Here is a 23212-nt window from a genome sequence, read left to right as displayed (position 1 = left end):
TTTTTCTCTTTTAAAATGTCAAATATATCAGACCACCCTTCTTGTCTGCATGGTTTCTGTTGAGACATTCACACACAGTCTTATCGGGTTTCTCTTATATGTGATGGATTGCTTTTCTCTTGCAGCTTTCCAAATTCTCTCTTTGTCTTTGACATTTGGCAATCTGATTAGTAAGTGTCTTGGAGTATGTCTATTTGGATCTATTTTGCTTTGGGTATGCTGTACTTCTTGGATCTGTAATTTTATGTCTTTCATAAGAGATGGGAAATTTTTAGTGATTATTTCCTCCATTAGTCTTTCTCCTCCTTTACCTTCCTCTTCCCCTTCTGGGACATCCACAAATGTATGTTCATGTGCTTCATGTTGTCGTTCAATTCCCTGAGATCCTGATCATATTTTTCCATTCTTTTTCCTATATATCTTTTTGCATGTCAGATTTCAGATGTCTAGTCCTCTAGTTCACTATTTTTTCTTCTGTATCTTCAAATTTGTTGTTGTAGGTTCTGCTGGTTTTTTTTTTTATCTCTTCTATTCTGCCTTTCATTCCCATAAGTTCTGTGATTTGTTTTTTCAAACTTTTGAGTTTTTTATGTTTGCCCAATGAGTTCTTTATATCCTCTCTCAACTTGTTGGTTTGACTTTTTATGAGATTTTTTATGTCAGGGTGATTTAACACCCTGAATTAGTTGTTTCAACTTCTGTATCTCATTTGAAGTGTTGATTTGTCCCTTTGAACTGGGCCAGATCTTCAATTTTCCTAGTGTTATTGTTTTTGCTGGCATCTAAGCATTTGAGCTCCTTAATTAGTTTATTGTAGATTAGTAAATTTTTACCTGGGGTTTTCTTGCTGGATGGCTTTGTTCTTTATCTGTTGTGTGACATTCCGTTCAACTCATTCTAGACCTCTAGCATAGGCTTTGTTCAACTGAATCTTTCAGTTCTTGTTTTTCTGTTTCTTGCCCTGCCTATATGGAGCCTTTTTTTGAGGAGGGCCTCCTCAGATATATTATAGACCCCAGTCAGATTTTCCAAGACCAGACAGACCCATGTCTCAGGAGGAAAGAGTAGCCAGTATCAGTTTTCCCTGAGGTGAGACCTAGAAGGTTGTCAGACTTTCCAATGAAGCCTCTAGATTCTGTGCTTTTCCTATACTGCCCAGCATGTGGCGCTTGTCTGATAGCTTCTCACCAGCTTAAAGTGATCTGATGCCTTTAATTTCAGCAGACTCTCCCTGCCAGAAGCATGGTTGAGACAGAGGTGATGTAGTAGGATGGCTCTAGTTGCTTCTGTTTTCCAGTCCCTGGGGCCTAAATCACTTAAAGGAGGGATTCCACTTGAGCTGGGCCTCACTCTCTTTCTCTTGGGGAGATACACTCTTTAGGAGATTAACTCTTTTAACCTGACTAGTTACTTTGTCTTTCAGAAAAGCTTAATTCTGCCCTTGCCTGGGGTAGTGCTGGAGCCTGAGAGAGCTTCTAGTTCTATCTAATGAACTGTTTAAGGAATAAAAAAAAAGGCAAAAAAACCTTTTCAGAGCCAGGCCCCATCTCTCTTCTGGTTTGTCAATCAAGAACTTGAGTTGGTACGTGGTTCTGTGTATCTCCAGGCTTGATGTGCCCCTTTTTCACGGGGTCTGTCCCTTTTCCAGTATTTTGTGTTGTCCAACTAAAAAAGCCTCTCTTTTATTTCCCCCATCAGCTCCTCCCCCTCTCTGCCTGGGCAAAATCTCCTAGTGCCTTTAGTGCTTATTCCAGGTTTATCTATGCAGGGTGCCTGTTTTCAGTAGTCAAAACTTATTTAATTCTGCAACTGGAGCTTGGTTGAGACAAGCTGTTGCAAAAGTCTATTTCCTTTCCCCTCAGGGAACCAGCCTGCTATGCCTGTGGCGGAGAGGCACAAGCCTCCATGGCTTGGGGGACTTACAGTTCTGTGTGGGACCTCAGTGTTCCATCTAGTCCAGACAGGTGTGTATGCTCTGTGTTTGGTCACAGATGTAGCCCCAGCAGTTGTTCTGTACCATTCCTGGCTATTTACTAGCTGCTCTGGAAGATGAACTAAAATTTCATACCTTATGGTGCCGCCATCTTAACACAATACTTTAAAAATAAACACAACTTGGTGTAATATATAAAGTCTGTCTGCATTTCTTTAATTTAAAATAGGGACATAATTTTACTGTAACATTTTTGGAGTGCTTTCTTCAAAAAAAAAGTTGTTACATTTTTGAATGATTTGACTGATTCTGTTTTTCTAAGCAGATCTACCAAACTTATGGGGCTTAAGATAAATTGCAAATACTCAGGTTGAAGATATGACTCCCGAATTGTAAACTTAAAAAAATACTGAGTAAATCTGCCCCTTTGATTTTTCCATCCATTTTACTATTTACTCAATGGGGAAAATATCACTACTTGATCCAAAATCTCCTTAAATGGCAGGGGAAAGACAGATTTGGCTTCTTAAAGAAGGAATATTAACAACATCACTGAATTAAGGATTTCAAATATTATGTTCAATTACTAATCTACCATCAATTTCCTTCCTCTGCTTCTTTTACAACTGATCATTTATTGAAAAACAAAAATAAAATGGGTTTAAAGAATGATTTAATGGAAAAGAAAATGGAAAAATAAGGACTTATAGAGACTTGCTATAGGTATAAGACAAAATAATGGTAACAAAAGGAGTTCATATCATATTTCCAGAATATTTTGTTTTCTCCTTATCATAGCAAGTAGGTTCAATGACATTAATGTATTATGGAAAGAAATTGGGAGAACAAACAAATCTACAAGATAAAAAATACTTTTTAGAGGGCTGGTGAGTACTTCCCTGTGTGCCTTCTCCTTCCTTCATGAGCTCTTACTCGCCTTCCATGGGCCGCTGTGCCTCACCCTGAGGACTCCAGTTGGTCCCCCCTGTCTGCCGAGTTGAAATAGGGGATTGCTTGGGTCCTTGCTGTGGGATCCTGGGCACTCTGTGATTGGCTCTGTGAAGAGCTGTCTGCTCTGACTGGTCCCTGGGACTGTCAAGGTGACGTTGTGCCATCCTTCACCTGCCCTCCCTTGGCTGCCATATAAGGGAAGTGGTGATACCCTTATTTTATGGATGAGAACACTGAGGCGGAGAGAAATTAACTACTTCAAGGTCACAGAGCTCGTATATTCTGGAGCTGAAATTCAAACCAGATGAGTCTGATACTTTCTCCTACCACAGTGCTATTTTTCTGAAAAGTAATTTCATGTCAATATAGATGACCATGCATCCTGGAATTCAAGTTGTGACTTCTGGGAAGATGGCCAAATAGAATAGCGTGAGATTAGTCCTGCTCCACGGAAAGGTTAGAGAAGAGACAGGAGGGCGACTGAGGTGGTGATTTGGGAGTGTGACTGACCTGGGAGAGCCTTCTGTACCATATAGGGAAACCCTGGTTGCAGAGGCCAAAGAACTGAGAGGTAGAAACCCTGTGACCTACTTCCATTCCCTGTGCTCCAGGCACCCCCACCCCACCAGCCCCCAGTGCATGTACCTGCTCCACACCTCCAACCCAAGGGCAGCCCAACCTACCTCTCCTGCACCCCTCCTGAGCACTACCCTTTCCCCCCATCCCTGTTCCCTGTAGGCTGTTGCCAGCACATAAAGGCTGTGGGTACTAACCTCCATACCCAGGCTATCCCTGTCCCCCTGCCCAAAGTGTCGCACAGCCTTGCCCTGCCCGCATTGCACTCTGCACATCAGTTTATGGCACTCCTAGGCCCACGCAGGCACAAGGGCTCCCAATCACATCATTCAGCTCTGGGAACTCCACTTTACAGCAATCCTAGAACTGTACATGTGCACGGCCCTCAGCCACACTTCCCAGGTCTGAGAAAGTGATGACCTGCACAGCTGTGTCACATCTACCCCTAATCCATGAAGGCATAATACCAATCTGCTGCCATACCTCTACATATGTGCACAAGGGCCCCATATCTTAGACCAATGCACACCAGGATCATGCCCCCTGGACCAGTACACCCACACAACTACATCCTCCCTGGTTGCTGGGCACCCATGTTTACAAGCATCAGCATAACATCCTCAACCTGCACCTATACCTGCCCTGAAACACCCCACCACACTAAGTGGCCCACCCCGTACCCTGCTCCCTGCTGAACAACCATCTGGCAAACACAAGGCCTTAGACTACTGAAAGAAATCAACTCCCAAAGTAAAACATGCCACGAAGACAGGAGAATATCACTAAGAATATCACAATGCAGACAAATATAGCCCTGCCTAATGACCAAACTAAAACACCAGAGGAGACACAGACATTGGAACAACTAACTAATCAAAGATGTTCATACAACTCTACTTAATAAAATAAGTGGGACAGCAAATGTCATAAAGGAGATCAAGAAGACAGTAGAAGAACATAAAGAGAAATTTGAAACAATAAATAGAAAAATAGTGGCTATCACAGAGATTAAAGACTCTGTTGACCAAATAAAAAATATACTAGAGGCAAACAACATCAGCTGTGAAGAGACAGAAGAAAGAGTAAGTGATGTAGAGGACAGGATAACTGACTTTGAAGACTCAAATCTGGAAATGGCAGGAATGACAGACAAAACAGCACCCAAACAGAATCATTGGTGTTCCAGAAGGAGAAGAGAGGAGTAAAGGGCTAGGAAGAGTAGTTGAGGATATAATAGGGGAGAACTTTCCAACCCTTATAAAGGACATAAATATACAAGCCAAAGAAGCCCAACGAACTCCAAACAGAATAAATCCAAATAGGGCTTCCTCAAGATACATACTAATCAGTTTGTCAAATGATGAAGAGAAGCAGAAAATTCTGAAAGTGGCAAGAGAAAAACAATCTACTACAAACAAAGGGAATCAATTAAGACTGAGTTCAGACTACTCAACTAGCACCCTGGAGGTGAGAAGGCAGTGGTATGATACATTCAAGATCCCAAAAGAGAAAGACTTCCAGCTAAGAATTCTGTACCCACCAAATCATCCTTCAAAACTGAGGGAGAGATTAAAGTTTTCACAGACAAAGAAGTCCTGAAAGAATCTGTCAGCAAGAGACTGGCCCTACAAGAAATACTAAGAAGAGTTCTGCTGGCTTAAAAAAAGAGACAGGAGATGGAGATCTGGAGGGGGGCACAGAATTGAAGAGAATTTAATTCTCTTCACAGAATTTAATTACACTAAGAGTAATTTAAAGAACACAAAGAGAAAGAGGGACAAGAATATATACATCTGACAAATACAATAAAAAAGATAAGATGGTAGATTCAAGAAATGCCTTTTCATAATAACTTTGAATGTTAATGGACTAAATCTACCAATTAAAAGATACAGATTGGCAGAATGGATTAAGAAACATAATACAGCTATATGCTGCTTACAAGAGACTCATCTTAGATACAAGGATACAAATAGATAGAAAATAGAAGGATGGAAAAAAATTTTCCACACAAGTTGTAACCAAAAGAAAGCAGGAGTAGCTATACTAATATTGGACAAAATAGAGTTTAAATGTAAAGAAATCATAAGACACAAAGAAGGACACTATATACTAATTAAAGGGTCAATTCACCAAGATATGACAATCATAAATGTTTACGCTCCCAATCAAGGAGCTCCAAAGTACATGAGACAGACACTCGTAAAACTGAAGGGAGTGATACATGTTTCAACAATAACAGTAGGAGACTTCAATACATCACTCTCCTCTATAGAGAGAAAAACCAGACAGAAGATCAATAAGGAAATAGAGAAGTTAAATAACTTTATAAATGAATTAGATCTAACAGACATATATAGGTTATTGCAGCCCAAAGCACAAGGATACACATTCTTCTTTAGTACTCATAGTACATCCTCCAGGACAGATCATATGCTGGGGCACAAAACAAGTCTTTATAAATTTAAAAACACTGAAATTATTCAAAGCACTTCCTCTGAGCACAGTGGGATGAAGCTGGATCTCAATAACCACAAAAGAATGCGAACATTCACAAATATATGGGGATTAAATACCACACTCTTAAACAACCAGTGGGTCAAAGAAGAAATTGCTAGAGAAATCAGTAGCTATCTGGGGATGAATGAAAATGAGGATACAATTCATCAGAACTTAGGGGAGGTGGAAAAGCTGTGCTGAGAGGGAAATTTATTGCCCTAAATGCCAAATTAAAAAACAAGAACGAGCAAAAATTGAGGATGTAACAGCAAACCTGGAGGAACTTGAGAAAGAACAGCAAACTAAACCCAAAGCAAATAGGAGAAGAGAAATAACAAAGATTAAAACAGAGATAAATGAATGGGAGAACAATAGAAAGAACAATAGAAAGAATCAATAAAACCAAAAGTTGGTTCTTTGAGAAAATCTATGAAATTGATGGGCCACTAGCAAGATGGACAAAGAAAAAAATAGAGAGGATGCAAATAAACGAATTCAAAAATAAATGAGAAGGGGTGCGTTGCTACAGACCCTGAAAAAACAAAAGAAATCATAGCAGGATACTATGAACAACTACACACGAACAAACTAGACAACTTAGATGAAATAGACAAATTCCTGGAGACATACAAACAAGCTACACTGAAAGGAAGAAATAGAAGATCTCAAAACAAATCAATCACAAGTAAAGAGATTCAATCAGTCATCAAAAATCTTCCTACAAAGAAAAGCCCAGGGTCAGATGGCTTCACAGGGGAATTTTATCAAACATTCCAGAAAGAACTAACATCAAGTCTGCTCAAACTTTTCCAAAAAAATTGAGGAAAAAGGAACTTTACCTAACTCATTTTATGAAGCTAATATCAGTTTAATAGCAAAAACTGGGTAATGATGCTATAAGAAAGGAAAACTGCAGGCCAATCTCCCTAATGAACATAGATGCAAAAATTCTCAGTAAAATATTAGCAAACTGAATCCAACAGCACATTAAAAGAATTATATGCCATGACCAAGTGGGGCTTATACCAGGAGTGCAAGGAAGGTTGAACACAAGAAAATCAGTTAATGTCATACAGCACTATACATGCTGCCTGATGAATGCAGTTGGCTGAAGGATGCACTAACGGAGAAGTAGACTGGTGAATGATGGTGTATACTTAAGAACAAAGGTTGTGCTGCTACAAAAAGGAACAAATGTGAATTAACATGTGGAACATTTGATGAGATAAAATAAGCCAGAAACAAAAGAACAAGAACGGTATTGTAATCTTGAGAAAATGCTTATAAGAAAACAGGGGTCTAGATTGTAAGCTTTTAAAGTAGATACATTAAGTCTGGAGTGGTGATTATTATTTCTGGATTTTGAGAGGCTATTTTATATATATAACCTGATATTTAGAGATAAAAACAAAGCCAAACAGGTTGGGGTTAAAATAATGCAGAACATAGGGGTGAGGAAGACAGTGTTTATATTTTAGAACCACACATATTCTTTGAGACCAATGGAAGAAAGCTTTATTTGGTCTGGAATTGAAATTTTCTGTAGTGCATAATATAGCTCATTTGAACAACTGAAATACAGGGAGCACAGAATAAGAAAGACATCCTTTGATCCAGTATAGATTATAGTAATGCCTGGATACATCCTAGAGTATATTAAGCAGATAATCAAAAAGTATTGGCAAAGTCCCCTGAGGGATGGGAGAAAGAATATGGAACTATTAAACCTCACCATCAGGGAATCCCCTGACACTGTGTCAAACTTTAGGGACACCCAAATCAATAGGCCATGCCCTCGATCATGAGGCTTACTCTTGTGAAGCTTATGTAGGTAGTGGAGAAGCTTAGACTACCCATAGACATGCCTAAGAGTTACTTCTGGAGGACCTCTCTTGTTGCTCAGATGTGGCCTCAGTCTCTCTAAGCCCAACTTGGCAAGTGAAATCATTGCCCTCCCCACTACATGGGACATGAAATCCAGGGGTAAAAGTCTCCCTGGCAATGTGGGAGATGACTCTCAGGCATGAATCCAGACCTGGCACCATGGGAACAACAATTACATCCTGACCAAAAGGGGTAAAAGATGTGTAATTAATGAAGTATCAGTGGCAGAGAGTCCAAATAGAGTCAAGATGCTACTCTGGAGGTTGCTCTTATGCAAGCTTCGGTTAGACCTTGCTATCTATCACAACCAGCCAACCCCCAACCAGGACCATTCCAGTCAATCCTAAAGAATACCTAGGGCAACATATAAGATTCCACAAGGGTTTCATGCACTAGAGTAACTTTCCCGAAACCTACAACCTCCAGATGGGTCCCTGGTCCAGATAACTCCTGAAACCTAGCCCAGCCTCTCTAGAACATCAGATAGTTTCATCTCCCTACCCCATATTAGTGACAGACCCTTCCAATATGAAAAATTTAGAACTGCCATAGCCCAAACACCCCTGAAGAGTGGGATGGAAAGATCAAAGGTGATGGTGGAGTTATACAGAAAAAATAGGATTTAACAAATGAATATGAATGATGAATCATTAAATTGATATCTTTTAGTCTCCAGTATTTTAGAGCAGCTAGAAGTAAAAACCTAAAATTGTGAAACTGTAACCCATGTCAAACTCTTAAATATGTTCTACAACTAATTGTGGTGCTGTATTTTGAAATTTATAGCTTTTATATATATATGCTTTTTTACAAAAAAAAGAAGGAAAAAAAGTCAATTATGATGATAAGAAAATATTTAAGCCCTCTGGTCTTCTATATTCTGGGGCAGCTAGAAGGAAAAATATGAGAGAATCGTATGGTAGTCCATGACAAACTCTGGGATCTGTCCTGTAGCTACTTGTTGAAGAGTGCTTTGAAAACTACTGCTTTTTTAAAATTTCTTTGCTTTGTATATATGTTATACTATACAATAAAAAAGTTACAAATAAAAAAATAACATAAAAAATACTTTTTAAACAACTGTTTGTCTAATAATGTTGGTATTCATGGTCTTGCTTATCTATTATGAAGTGACAAATGTTCTTTTTTACGTTTTAAAATATGCCATCTCTTGGAACACCAACAACATTTACCCAAAATTTGAAAAAGAAATTTAAATACCTCTTTTAGTTTTTCATTCTCTTCCATGAATTTTTTGGCAGCCTCATTAGTATTCTCTGCTTGAGTTTTAAGTGCCCCTTTGGTTGACAGTTCTTTTGCCAGTTGAGTAATAAGGGTTACCAGACGTCTCAATACTCTAAGAAAAAGAAAATCAGTATAATGCATAACTAAACTAACCATCAGGAATTGTGACTCTAAAACAGGCCATTCTCAAATGTCTCCCCTTTAGGTATGGGTGTGATAGAGGAAGTGATGTTTAAGCGGTCACATACTTCTTTTTAAAAAATATACAAGTCTTTCAGTCAGAACAAGTTTGAGTCTCATTCCTTTGGAATCTTTGTCAGACAGACAGTATTTCATATACAGATTTAGTACTACTTATTGCTTTAATTGTTTTCCTAATAGAAGTCTGTGTTGGTATGAAACTGCTATATGCCCCAGAAAAGTCATGTTCTAATCCAATCATGTGGGTGCAGACCTGTTGTGGGTGGATGTTTTGATTAGATTTTTCCCATGGAGATGTGCCCCCACCCATCCAAGGTGGATCTTAATCATTTACTGGAGTCCTTTAAGGAGACACTTTGGAGAGTGCAGATAAACATTCAGAGAACTGATACAGAGAGCAGAGAGATGAAAGCAAGTGACAAATGTTTGGACATGCTAAGCGAAAAGATGAAATCCAGAGTTTGCCCTGGAGAAGCTAAGTGAGGACCCACAGATGCTTAGAGACAAAGCCACTGGAATCAGAAGCTGAAAGCAATGAACCAGAAGCAAGTACCAGCTGACAGCAGTCACATGCCTTCCCACCTGAAAGAGGTGTTCCAGATGCTGGTGGCCTTTCTTCAAAGTCAATGTATCTTTCTTCGAATACCTTAATTTGGACATTTTCATGGCCTTAGAACTGTAAATTTGTAACCTAATTAATCCCCTTTGTAATAGGTTTTGAATTACAATTATGAATGATACCAGAATGAAAATATATACATTGTTTAAGAGCATTCAACAGGAGACCTATCTCCTTTGGGGGAGTGATGGTCACAGAAGGTTTCCCTGAGAAAGGGGTTGATTATAGGATGAGTAGGAGTTAACCAGGTAAAGAAGAAAGGGAGGTTTTTTTTGGCAAAAGGATAGCATGTGTGAAGACTGTTGTGGAAAAGAGGTAGGTATGATATAGGAACTCAATATTTGTTTCAAGAATGAATGCAGAGTGGAGGTGCGCTAGAGCGTACATGGCAAAAAATAGTAAGAGACAAGTCTCAAAAGAGGCAGTGGCCAGCTCATGCTGGGCTTTAGGGACAATGCAAACCTACAAGCAGTAACTATTGTTATTTGGGAATATTATCTGAGTTTTTTTAAATGAAGACTGTAGTATAGTAAATAGTATTAAAACAATCTAGAATATAGATAAAAAATTAGGGAAACATAAATCCTGTCTTAAAATTATACTTCTATTTTGTCCTTTTTTTCTTTTACTTACAGCCAAAAAAATAATGAAAATCCAGAAATGTAAAGATTTCTTTGAGACCGAAAAAGTTTCATCTGTGTATGTTCATAGGCACTGGGTCTGCTGGCTGAGCTCTTCTCAATGGCATGAGTAGAGGAATATTTTCTTATTTCTCTCACAGCATCTATTAGAGAAAAAGATAAAACATTATTTTTGACTTTCAAGGATATAAAATTATTCTTAAAAAATACTGATATAACTTTTAAATATTGAACTTTTGGTAGGGGCTTTCTCTTGGTCTTTCCTTCTGTAGTACCCGAGAAGGTACTATGCTCAAAATAGGTGCTCTGTGAATGAATACCCATGGTAAAATCTGAATTGCAACAGCATTTTTGGTTTGTCTAATTCGTCTAGTTCTTATCACAATTGTACTGTGGCTTTTATCTAGCTAAACTGCAAGCTATTATTATTTACTCTTTCCACCCCTAACAATGATTAAAATTCCACAGTAACATACAGGACATAGCCCATTGCAATATATTCCAAGAGACTAGTCAGTCTATTTCTCTTATTGTTAATTTTTTTTATCTACCCTAATCGCAAATTATTGGGTCACTGTTTCTACCTTTTTGCCTTTGTGAATAACGGTACTATAAACATTAATGTACAAATAACTGATTCCTTGCTCTCAATTCTTCTGGGTAACAACCAAGAATAGTAATTCTTTTTCAACTTTCTGCAGAATTTCCAAATGAATTTCCACAGGGCTACACCATTTTAGAACCATCAACAATGTTTATGGGTTCCAATTTCTCAGCATCCTCGGCAACACATTTTCTGTCTTCTTAATCATAGCCATCCTAGTGGGTGCGAAGTGGCATTTCACTGTGGTATTCATTTGATTTCCCTGATGACCAAGGATGTTGACCATCTTTTCCTGTGCTTATTAGCCATATGTATGTCTTCTTTGGAGAAATGTCTATTTAAAGTCCTTTGCCCATTTTTTAAATTGGGTTAAGTTTTAAAATTTGTTCTCCTGATTTTTTTTTTCTCTATTGCCATCATTCCCCTGATTTTTTTAAATAGATTTTTTTGTTTCCAAACTGGGAACTAATTAACGGTCATATTGCATATGGTTATGTTTCTTTAGTCTCTTTTAATATAGAAACTCGATTTATTAAAAAAGATATTTATGAAAGTGCCCAGGACAATTGTATTATGGCGTTCCCAGCATCTGGATTTTTCTGACTGTGGTGCAGTTTAATTTGTTCCACTAACATATTTCCAATAATGTGGTGGTGATCACCAGATTTCTTAAGTATGAAGGTTTGGTGGTAATCACCAGATTTTTTAAGTATGAAGGTTATGTTTCCCTTAGCAATCAGTAAGCAATCTTATTTTTTCCCAGTAAACCTTGAAATCTGCTAGCGTGAGTCGATGAATTTGCTCTTCTTTTTAAAGAATGTTTTGGGTATTATGAGTTCTTTGCTATTCCACATAAAGTTTTGAAGTAATTTGTCAACTTCTACAAAAACGTCCGTTGGGATTTTCATTAGGATGGCACTAAATCCATAGATAAATACTGAAAAATAGACATTGTAAAAATATTGAGTATTCTAATTGATAAAATATCTCTATTTAGATTTTCTTTAGATTTATTTAGGTTTTCTTTAATTTCTTTCAGCAATACTTTGTAGTTTTCAGTGTAGAGATCCTGAACATCTTTTATTAAGTTTATTTTTAGGGTTTTAGGCTTCTCTATGCTCTCTTTAAAGGAATTTAAATATTTTCCACTTTCCTATATTCTGCAAGTATTATGAAAATACAATTATTTTTGTATATTGACCTTGTATTCTGTGCTCTTGCATTTCTTTGTCATCACTGATTGTTCTTGGCAGTTCTTTAGGATTTTTGTCAGCTATAAATAAGGGCAGTTTTACTTTTTTTTTTTGCAATTGTTACACCTTTTGTTTCTTTTTTTGACTACCGTTATCCTAATGAGGACATTTATTATTTAATTGAATAAAAATTGTGAGAACAGATATCCTTACCTTGTTCCCAGGTTTGTGGAGGAAGCTTTTATGATGCTGGCTCTAGTTTTTTTGTAGATGCGATTCATAAGACTGAGGAAGTTTTCTTCTATTCCTAATCTACTGACTTTTATTTTAATGAATGAATATTCTTAACGTGGAAACTTAGATCACATATTTTAAATCTTTCTTCTTTTTTCTAATAAACCTCAAAACTATAATTTTTCCTTTAAACAGTGCTTTACTGGCATCCCCCAGATTTTGATATGCTGTATTTTTACCATTCATTTAAAAATATTTTCCCATTTCCCTCGTGATTTCTTCTTTGACTCATGGGTTATTAAATGTGTTGCCTAATTTCCAAATATGTGTGACTGTGTGCATGGGGTTTCCAGATACCTACTATTGAATTCTATTTAACATATTCTGTATGATTTTAATCCTTTTGAATTCAGTGAGACTTGTTTTATGGCCTCAAATATAGTGTTTCTTGATGAAAAGAATATAGTGTATTCATAATCTTGAGTTGCTGTGTGAGATATTCTAAAAATATCTATATTCTTACTTTATTTGTTCTATCAATTACTGAGAAAAGGGGTGTTAAAAGCCTACAATCATGAATGGGGATCTACATATTTCTCCTTTTACTTTTTTTTTTTTTTGCACTTATCAAAGGTTTTTTTAATTAAAGTTAAGAAATTTAAGACAAATTTAATTGCCCTAAAATACTATGTTTCCAGTATTTTCCTAATATATTGAAAAAAATCTGTTAATGTACATATTTTTTATAAACTAATATGGAAGATATGTTACAAAGCACTTCTGTTTGTAAAAGAATACAACCATTAATAAAAACATTTAGGTAAAAGATCCATCTGCTTTTTTTTTTATTATTAATTAACAGAAAAAAAGAAATTAACCCAACATTTAGAAATCATACCATTCTACATATGCAATCAGTAATTCTTAACATCATCACATAGATGCATGATCATCGTTTCTTAGTACATTCGCATCGGTTTAGAAGAACTAGCAACACAACCAAAAAAGATACAGAATGTTAATATAGAGAAAAAAAATAAAAGTAATAATAGTAAGAACAAAACAAAACAAAACAAAACAAAACAAAAACCTATAGCTCGGATGCAGCTCCATTCAGTGTTTTAACATGATTACTTTACAATTAGGTATTATTGTGCTGTCCATTTTTGAGTTTTTATATCTAGTCCTGCTGCAGCTCCATCAGCTCCAATTACCCATTATCTTACCCTGTTTCTAACTCCTGCTGGACTCTGTTACCAATGACATATTCCAAGTTTATTCTCGAATGTCGGTTCACATCATTGGGACCATACAGTATTTGTCCTTTAGTTTTTGGCTAGACTCACTCAGCATAATGTTCTCTAGGTCCATCCATGTTATTACATGTTTCATAAGTTTATCCTGTCTTAAGGCTGCATAATATTCCATCGTATCTATATACCACAGTTTGTTTAGCCACTCTTCTGTTGATGGACATTTTGGCTGTTTCCATCTCTTTGCAATTGTAAATAATGCTGCTATAAACACTGGTGTGCAAATGTCCGTTTGAGTTTTTGCCCTTAAGTCCTTTGAGTAGATTCCCAGCAATGGTATTGCTGGGTCGTATGGCAATTCTATATTCAGCTTTTTGAGGAACCGCCAAACTGCCTTCCACAGTGGTTGCACCCTTTGACATTCCCACCAACAGTGGATAAGTGTGCCTCTTTCTCCGCATCCTCTCCAGCACTTGTCATTTTCTGTTTTGTTGATAATGGCCATTCTGGTGGGTGTGAGATGATATCTCATTGTGGTTTTGATTTGCATTTCTCTAATGGCCAGGGACATTGAGCATCTCTTCATGTGCCTTTTGGCCACTTGTATTTCCTCCTCTGAGAGGTGTCTATTCAAGTCTTTTTCCCATTTTGTAATTGGGTTGGCTGTCTTTTTGTTGTTGAGTTGAACAATCTCTTTATAAATTCTGGATACTAGACCTTTATCTGATATGTCGTTTCCAAATATTGTTTCCCATTGTGTAGGCTGTCTTTCTACTTTCTTGATGAAGTTCTTTGATGCACAAAGGTGTTTAATTCTGAGGAGTTCTCATTTATTTATCCTTCTTCAGTGTTCTTGCTTTAGGTTTAAGGTCCATAAAACTGCCTCCAATTGTAAGATTCATAAGATATCTCCCTACATTTTCCTCTAACTGTTTTATGGTCTTAGACCTAATGTTTAGATCTTTGATCCATTTTGAGTTAACTTTTATGTAGGGTGTGAGATATGGGTCTTCTTTCATTCTTTTGCATATGGATATCCAGTTCTCTAGGCACCATTTATTAAAGAGACTGTTCTGTTCCAGGTGAGTTGGCTTGACTGCCTTATCAAAGATCAAATGTCCATAGATGAGAGGGTCTATATCTGAGCACTCTATTTGATTCCATTGGTCAATATATCTATCTTTATGCCAATACCATGCTGTTTTGACCACTGTGGCTTCATAATATGCCTTAAAGTCAGGCATCGCGAGACCTCCAGCTTCGTTTTTTTTCCTCAAGATGTTTTTAGCAATTCGGGGCACCCTGCCCTTACAGACAAATTTGCTTATTGGTTTTTCTATTTCTGAAAAATAAGTTGTTGGGATTTTGACTGGTATTGCATTGAATCTGTAGATCAATTTAGGTAGGATTGACATCTTAACTATATTTAGTCTTCCAATCCATGAACACGGTATGCCCTTCCATCTATTTAGGTCTTCTGTGATTTCTTTTAGCAGTTTTTTGTAGTTTTCTTTATATAGGCTTTTTGTCTCTTTAGTTAAATTTATTCCTAGGTATTTTATTCTTTTAGTTGCAATTGTAAATGGGATTCGTTTCTTGATTTCCCCCTCCGCTTGTTCATTGCTAGTGTATAGAAATGTTACAGATTTTTGAATGTTGATCTTGTAACCTGCTACTTTGCTGTACTCATTTATTAGCTCTAGTAGTTTTGTTGTGGATTTTTCTGGGTTTTCGACATATAGTATCATATTGTCTGCAAACAGTGATAGTTTTACTTCTTCCTTTCCTATTTTGATGCCTTGTATTTCTTTTTCTTGTCTAATTGCTCTGGCTAGAACCTCCAACACAATGTTGAATAATAGTGGTGATAGTGGACATGCTTGTCTTGTTCCTGATCTTAGGGGGAAAGTTTTCAATTTTTCCCCATTGAGGATGATATTAGCTGTGGGTTTTTCATATATTCCCTCTATCATTTTAAGAAAGTTCCCTTGTATTCCTATCTTTTGAAGTGTTTTCAACAGGAAAGGATGTTGAATCTTGTCAAATGCCTTCTCTGCATCAATTGAGATGATTCTGTGATTTTTCTGCTTTGATTTGTTGATATGGTGTATTACATTAATTGATTTTCTTATGTTGAACCATCCTTGCATACCTGGGATGAATCCTACTTGGTCATGATGTATAATTCTTTTAATGTGTTGTTGGATACGATTTGCTAGAATTTTATTGAGGATTTTTGCATCTATATTCATTAGAGAGATTGGCCTGTAGTTTTCTTTTTTTGTAATATCTTTGCCTGGTTTTGGTATGAGGGTGATGTTGGCTTCATAGAATGAATTAGGTAGTTTTCCCTCCGCTTCGATTTTTTTGAAGAGTTTGAGGAGAGTTGGTACTAATTCTTTCTGGAATGTTTGATAGAATTCAGATGTGAAGCCGTCTGGTCCTGGACTTTTCTTTTTAGGAAGCTTTTGAATGACTAATTCAATTTCTTTACTTGTGATTGGTTTGTTGAGGTCATCTATGTCTTCTTGAGTCAAAGTTGGTTGTTCATGTCTTTCCAGGAACCCGTCCATTTCCTCTAATTTGTTGTATTTATTAGCGTAAAGTTGTTCATAGTATCCTGTTATTACCTCCTTTATTTCTGTGAGGTCAGTGGTTATGTCTCCTCTTCCATTTCTGATCTTATTTATTTGCATCCTCTCTCTTCTTCTTTTTGTCAATCTTGCTAAGGGCCCATCAATCTTATTGATTTTCTCATAGAACCAACTTCTGGCCTTATTGATTTTCTCTATTGTTTTCATGTTTTCAATTTCATTTATTTCTGCTCTAATCTTTGTTATTTCTTTCATTTTGCTTGCTTTGGGATTAGTTTGCTGTTCTTTCTCCAGTTCTTCCAAGTGGACAGTTAATTCCTGCATTTTTGCCTTTTCTTCTTTTCTGATAAAGGCATTTAGGGCAATAAATTTCCCTCTTAGCACTGCCTTTGCGGCGTCCCATAAGTTTTGATATGTTGTGTCTTCATTTTCATTCGCCTCGAGGTATTTGCTAATTTCTCTAGCAATTTCTTCTTTGACCCACTCGTTGTTTAGGAGTGTGTTGTTGAGCCTCCACGTATTTGGGAATTTTCTGGCACTCCGCCTATTATTGATTTCCAACTTCATTCCTTTATGATCCGAGAAGTGTTGTATATGATTTCAATCTTTTTAAATTTGTTAAGACTTGCTATGTGACCCAGCATATGGTCTATCTTTGAGAATGATCCATGAGCACTTGAGAAAAAGGTGTATCCTGCTGTTGTGGGCTGTAATGTCCTATAAATGTCTGTTAAGTCTAGCTCATTTATAGTAATATTCAGATTCTGTATTTCTTTATTGATCCTCTGTCTAGATGTTCTGTCCATTGATGAGAGTGGTGAATTGAAGTCTCCAACTATTATGGTATATGAGTCTATTTCCCTTTTCAGTGTTTGCAGTGTATTCCTCACGTATTTTGGGGCATTCTGGTTCGGTGCGTAAATATTTATGATTGCTATGTCTTCTTGTTTAATTGTTCCTTTTATTGGTATATAGTGTCCTTCTTTGTCTCTTTTAACTGTTTTACATTTGAAATCTAATTTGTTGGATATTAGTATAGCCACTCCTGCTCTTTTCTGGTTGTTATTTGCATGAAATATCTTTTCCCAACCTTTCACTTTCAACCTATGTTTATCTTTGGGTCTAAGATGTGTTTCCTGTAGACAGCATATAGAAGGATCCTGTTTTTTAATCCATTCTGCCAATCTATGTCTTTTGATTGGGGAATTCAGTCCATTAACATTTAGAGTTATTACTGTTTGGATAATATTTTCCTCTACCATTTTGCCTTTTGTATTATATATATCATATCTGATTTTCCTTCTTTCTACACTCTTCTCCATACCTCTCTCTTCTGTCTTTTTGTATCTGACTCTAGTGCTCCCTTTAGTATTTCTTGCAGAGCTGGTCTCTTGGTCACAAATTCTCTCAGTGACTTTTTGTCTGAGAATGTTTTAATTTCTCCCTCATTTTTGAAGGATAATTTTGCTGGATATAGGAGTCTTGGTTGGCAGTTTTTCTCTTTTAGTAATTTAAATATATCATCCCACTGTCTTCTAGCTTCCATGGTTTCTGCTGAGAAATCTACACATAGTCTTATTGGGTTTCCCTTGTATGTGATGGATTGTTTTTCTCTTGCTGCTTTCAAGATCCTCTCTTTCTCTTTGACCTCTGACATTCTAAGTAGTAAGTGTCTTGGAGAACGCCTATTTGGGTCTAATCTCTTTGGGGTGCGCTGCACTTCTTGGATCTGTAATTTTAGGTCTTTCATAAGAGTTGGGAAATTTTCATTGATAATTTCTTCCATTAGTTTTTCTCCTCCTTTTCCCTTCTCTTCTCCTTCTGGGACACCCACAACACGTATATTTGTGCGGTTCATATTGTCCTTGAGTTCCCTGATACCCTGTTCAAAATTTTCCATTCTTTTCCTGATAGTTTCTGTTTCTTTTTGGAATTCAGATGTTCCATCCTCCAAATCACTAATTCTATCTTCTGTCACTTTAAATCTATCATTGTAGGTATCATTTTTTCCATCTTTTCTAGTTTATCCTTCACTTCCATAAGTTCTGTGATTTGTTTTTTCAGTTTTTCTATTTCTTCTTTATGTTCAGCCCATGTCTTCTTCATGTCCTCCCTCAATTTATCGATTTCATTTTTGAAGAGGTTTTCCATTTCTGTTCGTATATTCAGCATTAGTTGTCTCAGCTCTTGTATCTCATTTGAACTATTGGTTTGTTCCTTTGACTGGGCCATATTCTCAATCTTCTGAGCGTGGACCGTTATCTTCTGCTGCTGGCGTCTGGGCATTTAGTCAGATTTCCCTGGGTGTCGGACCCAACAAGGTTGTAAGATTTTTCTGTGAAATCTCTGGGTTCTGTTTTTCTTATCCTGCCCAGTAGGTGGTGCTCGCGGCGCACGTTTGTCTCACGTGTTTGGAAGGGATCCCCCCGTCACCGATTTCCGCGGCCTGGGGATTTCTGATCCAATTCTCTCCATTGGTTCGGGGGTTGCACGTGGTGGGGGCGTCAGCCGCCGCAGCTTGAGGGGACCCTGTGGCTGGTCACCGGCCGCAGCGGGCCCGGGGAATTCGCCACTGGACCAGGAAGCCGCCCGCGGGGGAGAGGCGTCGGTCACCGGCCGCCGCGGCCTGTGGAATTCCCCACTGGACCAGGAAGCTGCCCGCGGGGGAGGGCCACCGTGGCTTGGGTAGCCCTCTGATCCAAGACTCGTAGCCGGACCAGGAAGCCGCCCGCAAAAGAGGGGTGCCGGCCGCCTTGGCTTGGGAAACTTGCCTCTCCGAGACTCTCAGCCGGCCCGGGAAGGAGGGAGGGAGGAGCTCTGGCCGCCACAGCTGCTGCTGCTCGGGAAATCGCGCGCCGCTCAGGGATCTCACCATGGCCGAGTCTCGCAGTCAGACTAGCCAGTCCAGACTGGGGTACGCTGTGTGTCCATTCCCTGCCGTGGCCCCGGGAGCTGTTCTGCACTGTTTCAGTTCACCTAGTAGTTGCTTTAGAGGAGGAACTAAGACTCACGTACCTTACTAAGCCGCCATCTTGGCCCCACCCTCTTCTTTTACTTTTTAAAAAAGCTTTGTTAATCATATTTTGAAGTTCTGTTATTAGTGTACATGTATATTAAGGAGTATTATGTCTTCTTGAAGCAGTGATTGTTTCATTATGTCTCTCTTTAGTGCTGGTAATACTCTTTCATTCTTAAGTTTACTTTGTATGATATTAACATAAGCCACACTAGCTTGCTTATGCTTACTGCTTACTTTATATATCTTTTTTGCCACTCTTTACTCTCAACCTCTCTGTGCCTTTAAAGTATAACTCTAATATATAGAAAATAATGGAGACTCACCTTTTAATCCAGTCTGACAATCCTTTTAGTTGAAACATTTAGTCTAATTTAATATAATTATAAGTAAATATTTTTAAGTTATTGATATGATTGGGTTTAGGTCTAACCTCTTGCTATTTGCCCCATCTTTTTTGATCATCTGTTCACCCTTTTATGCCTTCTTGGGTTAATTTGATAATTTTTATTATTGCTTTTTAAGTCTTCTATGTTTCTTAGTTCTACCTTTTTGAACTTTTTCTTAAGTGGTTGATTTTCTTAGTTTTACTTATTTGCATTTTTTTTTAGTGGTTGTTCTACAGATTATAATATGTATCTCTAACTTATCATGGCCTACATTAATTATACACTTCATACAAAAACTAATAACCTTGCAACAGTATAATTGCATTTATTCCAAATCCCTTATAGTAGTGTTGCCATATATTTTACATTTACATATATTATGAAACTCCAAACTATAAATAGAATTTCTGTTTGGACTTTTAAAAAAAATATTTTTATTGACAAATCTTCACAAACATACAGTGCATACATGGTGTACAATCAGTGGCTCACAACATCATCACGCAGTTGTGTATTCATCACCATGATCATTTTTAGAACATTTGTAACACTCCAGAAAAAGAAAACAGAAAAAACTCATACATCATATACCCCTTAACCCTCCATCTCATTGACCACTAGTATTTCAATCTACCCAATTTATTTTACAATTTATCCTTCCCATTACTTATTTATTTTTTATCTATATTTTTTTACTCCTCTGTCCATACCCTGGAAAAAGCATCAGACACAATGTTCTGAGAATCACATGGTCACATTGTAAAAGCTACATGGTTACACAGTCATTTCAAGAATCAAGGCTATTGGAATACAGCCCAACAGTTTCAGATACTTCCCTGCAGTCACTCCAATACACCATAAACCAAAAAAGGATATCTATATAATGCATAAGAGTAACCTCTAGAACAACCACTCAATTCTGTTTGAAATCTCTCAGCCGCTGACACTTTATTTTGTCTCATTTCTCTCTTCCCCTTTTGGTCAAGAAGGCTTTCTCAATCCCATGATGCTGGGTTCCAGCTCATCCTGGGAGTTCTGTCCCATTGCCAGGGAGATTTATACACCTGGGAGTCATGTCCCACATTGTGGGGAGGGCAGTGAATTCACCTGCTGAGTTGGCTTAGAGAGAGAGGCTACATCTGAGCAACAAAAGAGGTTCTCCAGGGGTGACTCTTAGGCGTAATTATAAGTAGGCTTAGTCTATCCTTTGCAGGAACAGTTTTATGGGGGCAAACACCAAGATCAAGTGTTCAGCCTATTGATTTGGTTGTCCCCACTGCTTCCGAGAATATAAGAAATTCTCCAAATGGGGAAGTTGAATATTTCCTCCTTTCTCCCCAGGCCCCCAAGGGACTTTTCAAATACTTATTTATTGCCTCAATTACTCTGGAATATATCAAGGCATTACACTAACCTGGACAAACCAACAAGATCTCATGCCCTATTCAAGATTTCATATACTTATAGTGTTCAACTAAAGTGACTATACAAGTTAAATTAGGTAATGCACCACCCAAAATATAAATTTTGCATATTTGAATCTTTTTTGTAGTTTCTATCTCTGTTGAGATTCCCCATCTGTTCACTCGTTAAGACAGTCATCTTCCTTTGTCTCTGAACTTATCTATAATGATTGCTTTAAATTCTTCTTCTAACATCAGTATTTTTGTTATCTTAGGATCTGTTTATAGTAACTGCCATTTTTTCTTGACTAGGGGTCACATTTTCCATTTCTTCTCATGTCAAATAATATGTTTTATTTTTAACTTTTATTTCAAAAAACTTAAAATTACAGGATAGATACAAAAATAGTACAAACCCTATACAGAAATCTCCAACATAATCCAATATTTGAGATATCCAAATCCATCAACTTTAACATTTAGCCATATTTGCCATATCATCCTAGCTATCCATCTGACTATGTATCTGCTTATCTATTTTATGAACACCTGAGAGTAAGCTGTATACACCACGCTTCCTAAACCTTAATACTGCCATGCACATCCCCTAAGAACAAGGATATTGGGTGGGTGATGGGCCCAGCACTGCAGGGCCCATGCCCAAGAGCCAGGGAAGGCAGACAAGACCCCTCCCTCACTGACAGGCACCAGGCAGGACCAGTACACCAAGCACATGTAAAAAGCTGACATGGGCCGGCCCGCCGCGCGGCGCCCACGCCCCGCAGCAGCCGAGCCGCCCGCCCTCCTTCTCCCCTCTCTTTCTCTGCCGGCCCGCCGCGCGGCGCCCACGCCCCGCAGCAGCCGACCCGCCCGCCCTCCTTCTCCCCTCTCTTTCTCCGCCGGCCCGCCGCGCGGCGCCCACGCCCTGCAGCAGCCGACCCGCCCGCCCTCCTTCTCCCCTCTCTTTCTCCGCCGGACCGCCGCGCGGCGCCCACGCCCAGCAGCAGCCGACCCGCCCGCCCTCCTTCTCCCCTCTCTTTCTCCGCCGGCCCGCCCTCCTTCTCCCCTCTCTTTCTCTGCCGGTCCGCCGCGCGGCGCCCATGCCCCGCAGCAGCCGACCCGCCCGCCCTCCTTCTCCCCCCTCCTCTCCCTCCTGCTCCGGCCGCTCTCCAACCACCACGGTGCCCTCTTCCCCCGCCTTCACCGGCTCCTCCACCACCAGCCTCTACAGCCTTGCCGCCCTCACCTTTCCTCCTCCAGAACAGCTACTGGGGGAGTGGAGATAATACAGAGCAGCTCCCGGAGCCACGAGGGAGATCAAAGGGACGGCGTACCCCATCCTGGAATGGCTGACTATCTGGGAGAACCAGCTCCGGTGAGATCACCAAGGGGCATGGGCTTTCCTGGGTGGGACGGCAAGCGACCGGAGTCCCTCCCTTCCACCTTCCCAGGCCAGCTGGTAGAATTGGACAGGCGGTCCCCTTAGGCCGCGGCGGCTGGTGCCCCCACCACACGAGGCCCCCCAGAACAACTGAGATAGTTGGGTCGGAAATCCCCAGACTGCGGAGAACAGTGACCGGGGGAACCCTTCCAAACACGTGACTCCCCCGTCGGCTGGGAATAGTGCACTCTCCCAGGCTGCGACAGATGGCGCCCTCCCGCCACGCTTGGTGGCCCGGGCCAACTAGCTAATTCGGCCGGACGCTCTCCTGTGCTGCGGCGGCCGGCGACCCTCCCCGCATTTGGAACCCCAGGCCGGCTGGCATTCTTCCAAGACGCTTCGGCTGCCGAACCTCCCCTACAGCGAGAATTTTCCAGAGTTAAAGGACCCACTGCAACTTTAACTGGTGGAACCCGTAGACAAACGTGTGCCACGAGCACCACTTACTGGGCAGGATAAGAAAAACAGAACCCAGAGGTTGCACAGAAAAATCTTTCAACCTGTGGGGTCGAACACCCAGGGAAATCTGACTAAAT

The 23212-nt window shown here is 39.1% G+C and overlaps 1 protein-coding gene across 3 annotated transcripts in view; it reads right to left on the bottom strand.

The window, feature by feature from the left end:
• The window catches only part of BCAP29 (B cell receptor associated protein 29), a 120539-nt gene that overhangs the window by 56561 nt on the left and 40766 nt on the right, over positions 1-23212 (bottom strand). For all 3 annotated transcript variants that reach the window (XM_077165150.1, XM_077165232.1, XM_077165069.1), the window contains exons 4-5: positions 10542-10692; positions 9065-9200 (exon numbers count right to left, since the gene is read on the bottom strand). In XM_077165150.1, coding sequence (XP_077021265.1) covers positions 9065-9200; positions 10542-10692 — 287 coding nt within the window. The remainder of the gene's footprint in view (positions 1-9064; positions 9201-10541; positions 10693-23212) is intronic.

This window comes from Tamandua tetradactyla, chromosome 1 (genome assembly GCF_023851605.1).
Source record: "Tamandua tetradactyla isolate mTamTet1 chromosome 1, mTamTet1.pri, whole genome shotgun sequence".
Lineage (NCBI taxonomy): Eukaryota > Metazoa > Chordata > Mammalia > Pilosa > Myrmecophagidae > Tamandua > Tamandua tetradactyla.
The sequence above is the reverse complement of the archived record's forward strand: the minus strand, read 5'-3'. Positions and strand labels throughout refer to the sequence as shown.